The 10,714-nt window shown below is 40.6% G+C and overlaps 1 protein-coding gene across 1 annotated transcript in view; it reads left to right on the top strand.

Moving 5' to 3' along the window:
• The window catches only part of atp6v1c1a (ATPase H+ transporting V1 subunit C1a), an 11,695-nt gene extending 1,633 nt beyond the window's left edge, over positions 1 to 10,062 (top strand). Inside the window, exons 4-13 of the mRNA XM_024288914.2 lie at positions 924 to 1,009; positions 2,121 to 2,215; positions 2,320 to 2,411; positions 2,479 to 2,577; positions 2,671 to 2,739; positions 4,790 to 4,882; positions 5,011 to 5,104; positions 5,434 to 5,531; positions 8,026 to 8,152; positions 9,541 to 10,062. Of these exons, the coding sequence (XP_024144682.1) occupies positions 924 to 1,009; positions 2,121 to 2,215; positions 2,320 to 2,411; positions 2,479 to 2,577; positions 2,671 to 2,739; positions 4,790 to 4,882; positions 5,011 to 5,104; positions 5,434 to 5,531; positions 8,026 to 8,152; positions 9,541 to 9,639 (952 nt within the window). The 3' untranslated portion in view covers positions 9,640 to 10,062. The remainder of the gene's footprint in view (positions 1 to 923; positions 1,010 to 2,120; positions 2,216 to 2,319; positions 2,412 to 2,478; positions 2,578 to 2,670; positions 2,740 to 4,789; positions 4,883 to 5,010; positions 5,105 to 5,433; positions 5,532 to 8,025; positions 8,153 to 9,540) is intronic.
• The last annotated feature ends 652 nt before the right edge of the window (positions 10,063 to 10,714 follow it).

A 10,714-nucleotide genomic window follows, 5' to 3' on the forward strand; every position in this document is an offset into this window, starting at 1 on the left:
AGTGCTGATAGCTGAAGATGCTGAAGCTGATAGCTGAAAACACTGAAGCTGATAGCTAAAAACGCTGAAGCTGATAGCCAGCTAAAATAAAAAGCAAAATGCTAAATTAGCCTAAAAACGAATACAACTTCTTTTAGATTAGCCAAAACAGCTAGCATGTAGCTGAAATATTGGCTAAACTCCAAAATAGCTTAAAAAAATCTTTGTAAATGCAGAGAGAGTCCAAAAAGCTAACAGAATGCTAATTTTTAAAGCTTTAAAACCGTAACTTATTAACATAGTTATGAATAATAGAAATACAGGAATATTATTCCAGAATAAATCAACTTAAACCTTGAATAACGTTCAATATTTACTCTCTATAAAAATGATCCAAGTTAGAAATAAGCACAAGATAACATCAGGCCATTAATAACAATAATATAAAATGATCTGGAGGGCCGGATAGAATTACCCGGAGGGCCGGATCCGGCCCCCGGGCCTTGACTTTGACATGCTCTAATCCTTCCTGACTGTGCGGTAATAAGGAATTTCACAGGGCCGAGTGTGCTGGGCCCCGCTTTCTGAACCCGTCCACTTCCAGCTGGGTGACACGTTGGCGGCTCTTCCTTTAGTCATATTTGTGCAGCATGACTTAGATTGTAGGAGAAAGGAAATACTGACACACAGATACTACAGGCTGAGCTCTGCTGCTCTTCCTCTGTGGACATTCCCACCACTGTTAGACCAACTTGAACACGTTTGTGTGTCTGGATTCTGACTTCCATCTGGTTTTATTAGAAGTTTCTCAGAGGACAAAAAGTTGATCAAAATGTTCTAAAAATATGTGTCAAACTCTCAACTCTATAAAAAAGGAATATTTTTTGTTAGTTAAACCACAAACTGTGCCGTGACATGATTTGCTGTCTCTTGACTGTTGACAGTGTGGTGAAGAAGGTGGCTCAGTACATGGCTGACGTGCTGGAGGACAGCCGAGACAAAGTACAGGAGAACCTGCTGGCCAACGGAGGTCAGTGTGATGCTTTGTGACTCAATGCAGTTTAAGTAAATGGAAGTAATAGATTTACTTAGTAAAAAGGTAGACCCGGGATTTCATCAACCACACACACAGATTCAACTTTTTTTTTTCATACCAAACACTTTTTGAAAAACGATGGAAATCTGTCTATTGTTGGATTCGAACGCTTTCATTTGATTTACATTTCAGTTAAAAATGTTTCCAAAAATATCCAAAGTAGTAGTAAGTTCAACCTTTGTCTTCTCTGAGACTTTAGCGGCTGCAGGAAGGTGTTATGTAATGAGTTGATTTTCCCGCCTCACTTCAGAGACGTTTGAAAAACCTCAATGGACTCCAGAGCCAGTCGCTCTAACACTAATGTTCTCACATGGAGCCTCTCCAGAGCGCCGATCCTACTGCATACGTGAAAATGACCTCTGGAACTTTTATTTGCCTTCTAGAAAGTACAAGCATCTCTGCATTCTCTGTGACTTTAAGCTCTAAAATTCATCTGAAGCAGCTCCAAGAATGATTTGGGGGGGCGGGGCTGCTCATCTGCAAAAGCCCCGCCCCCTCAGAGGAGATTTTGGAAACAGGCAACATGAAAAAAGTCTTGACTAGTCTAGCCTAGACTAGATTTAATTACTACATGGTTATTCATCATTTAATCACTATATTGCTAATTCTCACATACCTCAAATTTATATTCATAAATAATTACTAATATATCACAGTTTATTTATGTTTGTATATGTACATAATTAGCATATTTCTATATTTGGTTTTAAACTCCTTGATGTTTGGACATTGTTTTAAGTGTAAACTGGTTCTGTTCCACTGCCTTCTCCACACATGGACACACTAAGTTGTATTTTGTTTAACATACTAAATTTTTTTCCCCAGAAATAACATTTTTCCTCTCTTTTAATGAATTACTGTTGTATATTTTTGGTAATAAATTGTCTTCAGTTTTGAATAATATTAGAGCTGTGTACCAAAGCCACAAAGATTGAGTCTAAAATATTCTTAATATTTAGGATCTCTGTGTGAGCATAACTAAAAGTTAACATACCTGATCAATGCCTTAGCTTTTAACTTCACTCTTGATGTTTTCTGCATGCAGTTGATCTTATTACCTACATCACAAGATTTCAGTGGGACATGGCAAAATATCCAATCAAACAGTCCCTCAAAAACATCTCTGAAATCATCTCGAAGGTTAGTCGTAGATTTTTTTCTTTGCTGAAACTTAGATTTAGCTTTATTTCAGTTTTACTGATCTTTTCTAATTTATCATTTAACTAATGTTTTTTTTTTCATAGCAAGTCACCCAGATTGACAATGACCTGAAGGCCAGAGCTTCAGCCTATAACAACCTGAAAGGAAACCTGCAGAACCTAGAGCGGAAGAACGCGTAGGTGTTGCATTCGGACCAGATGGGTTTGCAGATTTGTGTTGTTCTAACACTGATGTGCCACCAGGGGGAGCCTGCTGACCAGGAGCCTGGCTGACATCGTCAGGAAGGAGAACTTTGTTCTGGACTCAGAGTACCTGATCACTCTGCTGGTGGTGGTGCCAAAGTAAGCACACAGAATCAGAACCTGATTTAGTTTGAGGCAGCTACACAAAGCTGCTGTAAGTCTGTGAGTTACATTATGATTCATGTCTTGAAGGACATCATACCCGGACTGGCAGAAAACATATGAAACTCTCGCGGAGATGGTGGTGCCTCGATCCTCAAAGTGAGTAAACTGAGCAACTTTTCTACCACGACACTGATTTTACTCTCACCAGTGCTCCGTTTCTTCTAACAAATTACAGTCGTGCTCATAAGTTTATGTACCCTTAAAAAAAAGTAAGATTTTGTGGTTATTTTTCATAGAATAGTTTTTTCTACTCATAGTTAGTGGTTTGGTGAAGCCATTTATTGACACAAAATTTTGTTTACTCTTTTTAAATTGTTAAAATTATTTGTTTCAATCAAAAGTTTACATCCCCTGATGACTTTGTTCTGAAAACATGCACACAAGCTGATCCAAAATGGTTTGAGTGGCACCTGAAGGTAACAGTCCTCACCTGAGACTCGGTTGCCTGTAATCACTGTGTGTTTTAAAGCTCTTGGAGGTTCTGGGCTATAAGGGATATAAGAAGACATCCGAGGAACGGAGAATGCCAGTCAGCGGTGATCAAACTTTGATCATAAATTGGAAACCACACTACTGTCACAAAAATTTCTGTCACAGCTGCCAGAAAAATCGTTAGAGATTCAGTGAAAATTTCACAAATAGCTACAGTTGTGATCCAGGACTCTCTGAAAAACTCTGCTGTGGATGTTTCAAGACGAACAATGAGGAGGCACCTGAAGCAAAATGGGCACCAGTCACCAGAAGAAAGACTTTTTTTGTGCAAATGTCACAAAATAGTTCATTAACAGTATGTTAACAGCACAGAGACAAGGCTGAAACTTCTAGACCAAATTCTTTTGGGGTGATGGGACCAAGATAGAACTTTTTGGGCACAAACAAACGCTGCGTTTGGAGATGAGTCAACGAGGTCTATGATGAAAATAACAATAGTCCTGCTGCGAAACATGGATGTGGATCGCTGATGGTCTGTGTACATGTGAGCTTCAAAGACTCAGGAAACCTGGTCAAGTTTAGTGCTGCCACAAACAATTATTTTAAAAGTCCATGAATCACTGACTATTTTTCAAAATAGTCGACTTATTGGATCACACATAAACTGAATGTAAAACATACATCTTTTTAGGGATTAGCTTTAAATTTGAACTTGGTGGGGCAGCCGTGGTGCAGTGGTAGGGCGGTCGACTCCTGATCAGAAGTGATCGGGTTCGACTCCCGCCTTGCCCACCCATGTGTGGAAGTGTCCTTGTGCAAGACATTGAACCCCGAATGGGACTGTGAAGCGCTTTAGGCCCTCGAAGGAGGGTAGAAAGAGCTATACAAGTATACAGCATTTTAAATCTATATGCTAACTAAAAATAAAGACAATTAGGACGATAGTTTATTGTTCATTAGTGTATCAAAGACAATTACGGTCGTGGCTAATCCACTAATTGTGGCATGGTCATAGCTAATCGAGAATCATGACATGGTCACTGCTTATTGACAAATTGTGGCAGCCCTAGTAATAAATTGACGGTAAGGTGAACGCAGCCCATTATCAGAAAGTACTGCAGTCTTCAGGCACTTGGACATTTCAAGATGACAATGATCAAAAACACAATTCCAGCTGTCATTGGTTCTAACAGAGTAAGGTTCTGGAGTGACCGTCTCATTCTGAGGAGATCTCTAACAGGCAGTTCAAGCTGATAGCCCAAGAATTTAAAGGAACTTGAGGTTTTCTGCCAAGAAGAATGGACTGCTTTACTATCAGAGAAAATAAAGAGCCTCATGCACAATGACCACAAGAGATTTTATGTTGTTATTGATGCAAAAAGGAGGAAATAGGAGGTATTAAGGACTGGGGGATGTACACTTTTGATTGTGTAATTTGGGAAGTTTCTGTTTGATTCAAAAAGTGTTAACACTGTTGCTTAACAGTCAATGGGTTAACCCTAAACACTGGAGCTCCAGTGTTTATGTTCTGTGATTGTTAGTAATATTTGTAATTGTTAACATGGTAATTCCAGTAGATTCTGAAGGAGTTATTTTGTGTTATCATTCACACTCTGACCCAGAAATCATAATTTCTTGTTTAAGCTTGCAGTAGTTTTGAAACCTTTCCTCACTAGTTTCTTTGCAGAGTTTAAAATATTATTTGTGTTTCCAGTTTGCTGTTTGAAGACAATGACAGCGGGCTCTTCGGTGTCACTCTCTTCAGGAAAGCCATCGATGACTTCAAACACAAAGCCAGGGAGAACAAGTAAGAGTTGAAGAAACAAAGTAGCTGTGCGTTTGAGTTTGACACTCCTGCTGTAGAAGAAAGCAGAGTGTGAGGTTTCTGCATGAAGACTGTTTGTGGCGTAATGGAGGAGTTCTGTTCCCTCACAGGTTCACAGTCAGAGACTTTCAGTACAACGAGGAGGAGATGAAGGCAGACAAGGAGGAAATGACGCGGCTCTCCACTGACAAGAAGAAACAGTTTGTAAGTGGACTGAACAAAGGGGAAGTTTTGAAACTCCCTTCATGCTTAAAGCTGTGTAGTCATAAGTTCATGCATCTTTATAATGTATCTTTGGTGGAATAATAGTAGACGTATTAGAACACAAAGGAACTGATCCTTTCCATAGAATGGAGGACGGTTTTATCCTGCTTGTAAAAAAAAATCTAAAATGTTTGTTTGAAGCAGTTTGGGTGTGAAACAGACCCATCAGTCTTTTCTCTGAGATAAATGTTTTTCTCCTTAAAACGTAGAGTAACAGAAAGAGAAGCAACTGGGTTAACGTCATGAGGTTTCTGCTCCTCTCTCTGCAGGGTCCTCTCGTTCGGTGGCTCAAAGTGAACTTCAGTGAAGCCTTCATCGCGTGGATTCACATTAAAGCATTGCGGGTGTTTGTGGAATCTGTTCTGAGGTATTTATGCGTCCACCTGCACAGCGGTACGCCAGGAAGACTTGTTCCTTTTTTTATTTTTTTGGTCATTATATGGTCAATCTTCCAGAGTCACATTTTCTGGTTTGGATTTGTTATTTTTAAATCTGTGGGAAAGTACCAGGCCATAGAGAAAATAGCACTACTTACAGTCTTTACATTTTGTTTATAATCCGATTCTCAAGGAAGTTTTATTTTGAAAAACGACTGGATTCTTTCCACCAGATCCGACTCACTCTTGATGCATGTTAAGTTGCTTGGTTATGTGTTGAAAATCCGCTGCTACTTTCTTAAAGAGGCTGCTCTGACCGCTACACTGGAACACCCAAACTAGCAGTTAGCAAAAACAATAAAAGTATATGGAAATGTTTTTTATTTTTGCAGAGAAGATCCAGAGAAGAAACTGAGGAAGAACCTTTGAAAAAAAGCTGCAAAAACCAGAAGTCTTTACTCCAAATCCAAATAGCAATTTATTGTGACAGTTGTTTTCACAGACCATAATAATAATGATATTCAACAACCGGACAAAGGACCTTTGATGAAAACGCCTTACCAACAAAATGAAGTCAATTCAGTCGCCATTTTTCCGTGATAAAAACGTCGCCATGTTGCAGTCAGACGACGTTAGTAAGCAGTAATTATTCCGACTCAGTTTGAGGCATTGTTTCTATGGCAACCACTCTAGCTAATCAGGGATGAGCTTGTTGGAAAGCCACACCCCTTTCACTGGAAACAGGCCAGGGAGAATCTGTCAATCAAACACCTGGAGGTGGGGGCCAGCGGACACCACGTGCTTTTACTGAGGCCAACGATTGGTCAGTTTATAACTTGATCATAAGAAATGATTAGGAAGGAGATGCTTTAAAAAAAAAGAAATGTGTCAGATTAATAATCTTGATTTTGACAAGTAAAATGACTGAATAACAGCTGTTTATTTTCTATAGAAGTCTATAGGATTTTGGCTTTCTGGGACAGCAGGTACTTCCTGTTTGGAACCCCAGGGGGGACGGTATAGTATATCCAGTTCTTATAGACTGTCAATGGTCACAACTTTAGAGTCAGATGAGACTGAATTTGGTGTTTTTTTTATCTTCACTGACGGATATGAGTTAATGGGAAATTTACATCACATTTTAATAGTTCCTGCACAAAATGTGAACAAATAAAGTTTCAAGCAGCTGTAGATATTTTACAGAAGATGATGGAAATACTTTACCCTCAAAAGTTAAGGGGAACTAGAAAAAAATTCTCCACCCACTTCAGCCTATTGACGTATATTAGTTCACTGGACTAAACAAGGTGTTGACGTCACCCAAAAACCTCCGGCCCTCATGAATCCAGGCGTCACTGTGGCTTCCTGATCATCTGCCGCCATTTTGAAACCCGTCGACAGTGATTGGTCTGAATTGGTCGGAGTCACGTTTTTAAGGTGCATTCACACCAAACGCGATTCACGCAGAGGAGGCAGCAATTTTCGTCAATGGAACAGACGTGACATGAGGCGATCTGAAGTCAAACCCGATTTGAGCGACGTCCGCGGCGTGAGGGTCTGTCAGCTCGATTTGAGCGATGAGGCACAAATTGGGCGGCGCAGCCAAAATGTAAATATCTGAAGTTTGACAGGTCGCTGCGTCGGATCTGCCAATCAGGAACTTTGGGCAGGTGATGTTTTCAGTGATTAATCCAAAGCAAGTGTTTTTTGTTCTGAACTTTAATCTTTTCCATTAACCCGCTGGAGCCCCAGGGTTGCAGAGCTCATCCGGCTACTTTGGGGGATACACTCTGGACAGATCGCCAGCTTTTGCTCCCGCTGTGGAGCTCACTCGCTCCATATGCTGGCAGACAGAGAGCTGCTACAGAGTACAGAGGCTCATTGAGACTTTAAAGAAAAAGGAGAGAGGTCTCATTTTATTTGTTCCCCCTCAGGTTAATAAGAGACAGAGATCCTTCAAGCTCAGCCACAGAGACACAGAAACACAATGGAGGTGGCTGTCATACAAACACAGCCCCCTGTAGCGGGAAAATCTTTCAGTAATAATCATTTCTCAACATCATCTCCTATATTCTAATTGAGATATCCACAGACACCTGTCCTTGTAGCGATCTCCTTAATGCATTAGCTGGTAGCTCCTCCCACATGCGGCCACTGCGTCAAGCTCAAAAACATTATTTGACAGGCGATGACGAAAGAGCGGCGGGGCACACAAATTTGTAGTGTGAATCACGTTCAGTGTGAAAGCACCTTCAGGTGAGCTGCTGTCACTGATCTTGAGTGAGCTTGTTCAAAGTCCTCTTGATGTCAACACCAACATCACTCTGTGGCTAAAAGGTGGAGCTGTCCATACATATCTGCAGGGATACCCTGAAGTTTTACCAGAACATCCGTGTTTTTCCCAGAGAACGATGCTGGTGTTAAACCTTCAACCTGTAAGAACGATAACACTGAAGCATTCTGCCATGTGTTCGGCTCCTCCAGATATGGACTGCCGGTGAACTTCCAGGCGATGCTCCTGCAGCCGAACAAGAAGACCATGAAGAAGCTGAGGGAGGTTCTGAATGATCTGTACAAGCACCTGGACAGCAGCGCAGCAGCCATCATGGACGTGAGTGCTTTACCTGCACGAGCAAAGCCCAGACAACACAGGAGAGGGCTTCTAATCCGACAACTGTAGTTATTAAAACACAGCAGAATGTCTCAATGACATTTTATAAAATGAGGGAAAGTCAACACTCCAAATCAAACAGCAGGAGATGTGCAGATTCAGCCCATTAAAATCCATATTTTTAAAGCTTCTGAACTGCTCTGTCTGTATATAAGGTTGTTATGGTGACCCTGAAATCCAAATGACACCAGCAAGTCACTCAAACCAAAAACATGTTTAGGATCCCAATTAAAAAAGCAAAACGAATAATAAAAAAGCACCATTAGATTTCATACGCTTGAGGGCCACTGTAGGCTGAGAGGAAACCTAAACCAAAGGAATCTGGCCACAGAGAAAAAATATGGCGTTTAAATATTAATTGTTGGAAGTCCCTCCGCCTGCTGGAGCTGGCTGAAAAAAAAGAAACCAAAACAATTTTGGCCGGAAGTCCTGGACCGGAACCCCCATTTTAAGCCTTTGACTTTTTTTCCCTTTGATATACCGTAACTGATTTGCAGAGAAAAAAAATACATTTGCCTTTTTTTTCCCTCCGGGGGTAAACGGGTGTACTCTACAAATTTGAACACTTGTTAATGTTGACTTGAAAGAAATAAAACAATGAGCGCTCTCTGTTCATATGAAGCTCATCTTACACACTAAACTGTTACAGTTTATTCACATTCGAAAGCTGTTCTGAAAAGTTTTCAAAATATCATTTCTAAAAGGGTTTCCTAAAGTATAGGGATTTTCCCCCTTCAGCTATTTCTTGTTTCTGGCGCCATCTTGCGTTTGACCAGAGACTCCTCACTTCATGTAAATCCTAAACAAAACATCTCAGACTGAGAAGCTTCAAGCTTGAATCAGAAGAACCAGAGAACTTTGTGTTTTATGGTGATCTGACTTTCTTCAGCCTTTCAGAGTAAACTATGTCCATTTATATGATCATATATTACCTTCGGAACACTAAAAAACAAATAATTTATGAAATATGAGTCATTTTTGTGGACCGTTTTAAGACTTTCATGTTAGGGCCCATGTAGTGTTTTGTCCTGACTTTAACGCTGAGTGAGATGTTTTATGGATTTAAAAGTCTGACTTGAATCCAACACATGTGATTCTGCTGAATAAACAAAACATACAGTTTGACTTCTCAATCTGTTTCATCTTTGATAAAGAATAGAGAAATAGCTTTAGAATTACAAAGATCATTGGTAGTGATTTTGATTTGTTCTGCATGTTGTTCTAAGCAGTCTTTTTTAACACAGGATTGATTAAAACATGTAATGTTCATGTAGCTGACGTTACCAGATCATTCTCCCAGACTGAGTGAAAACTCTTGTGCTCCTCAGACTGCGATGGACATCCCCGGCCTGAACCTGAGCCAGCAGGAGTATTATCCATACGTCTACTACAAGATCGACTGCAACCTGCTGGATTTCAAACTGTAAACTCGTGGCGTTTCTCCCTCCTCCCCTCCTGCTTCTGTGGCGTCCATCAGCACTTTCCTCCCTCCACCCGCTGCATGTTCATTCCTCGTGGTGAAAGGCTCCTCATCAAGCTTCTACCACTTTTACGACCTTCAATGTTTTTGTTTACAGTCTTAGCTCTTTTGATGTGAAATGAAATTGAAGAATCATAATACGGAGATGTACATTTGCTGTCATTCTGCGTGTGTGTTGATAGCTTTATTTGTGTTGCCGTTGACATGATGTGATCATGGTGCTTGGAGAACAGGTTTCTGAGGGCGCCAGAGACCGCCGCCTGTGTCGTGAAGCAGAAGATCTTGTTTGAGTGTCCGTTCTGTGTATTTGCTGTTCCACAGAGGTCTATATGTGAATATTGTGATTGAATAAATATGATTTAAATAATGACGAAGGTGTGGGAGGTTTTCTTTTTTTGAAAATAAGAAAATGATCACAGTTCAGAAGACCCGAGCAGGCTGCCCCCGCTCGGGTCTCTCCGGGCGTATTGAACAAGCTCCACTGAAGTCTGGGAGGCTGCAGCCAGATAACCGCTGGTATGCCTGTATTTAACAGAATAAGATAGCGCTTTGAACGGGTTAGAACAGCGTTTTGGACGCAATCAAACTGCTTTTTACATCCGTCGTAGGACAACTTCAGACTATGATAGTACAGACTAAATGGACATTTTCTGACTGTAATTATCCCAGTTCTCAGATTCAGTGAACGCACCAGGACTGAAGTTATCACCCTCATCGATTTTGATTGGTCCTTCGTGCTAGCCCCGCCTCAACACCACACAACAAGGCCAAAAATTTGAAACTGAAATTTTCAGTTTCAATTGAAATTTAATTAAGTTAAAATTCTCATATTCGAAAATAAATATAAAAAAATTGAAATTGAAAAATTGAGTTTTGAAACCTAAAAAAACAACATTTGAAGCTGAAAATAATTAAGTTTATTTTAATATAGCAGGGCTGCACGGTGGCGCAGTGGTTAGCGCTCTTGCCTCACAGCGAGAAGGCCCCGGTTCGACTCCCGGCTGGGACCTTTCTGTGTGGAG

The sequence above is a fragment of the Oryzias melastigma genome, linkage group LG16 (assembly GCF_002922805.2).
Source record: "Oryzias melastigma strain HK-1 linkage group LG16, ASM292280v2, whole genome shotgun sequence".
Classification (NCBI taxonomy): domain Eukaryota; kingdom Metazoa; phylum Chordata; class Actinopteri; order Beloniformes; family Adrianichthyidae; genus Oryzias; species Oryzias melastigma.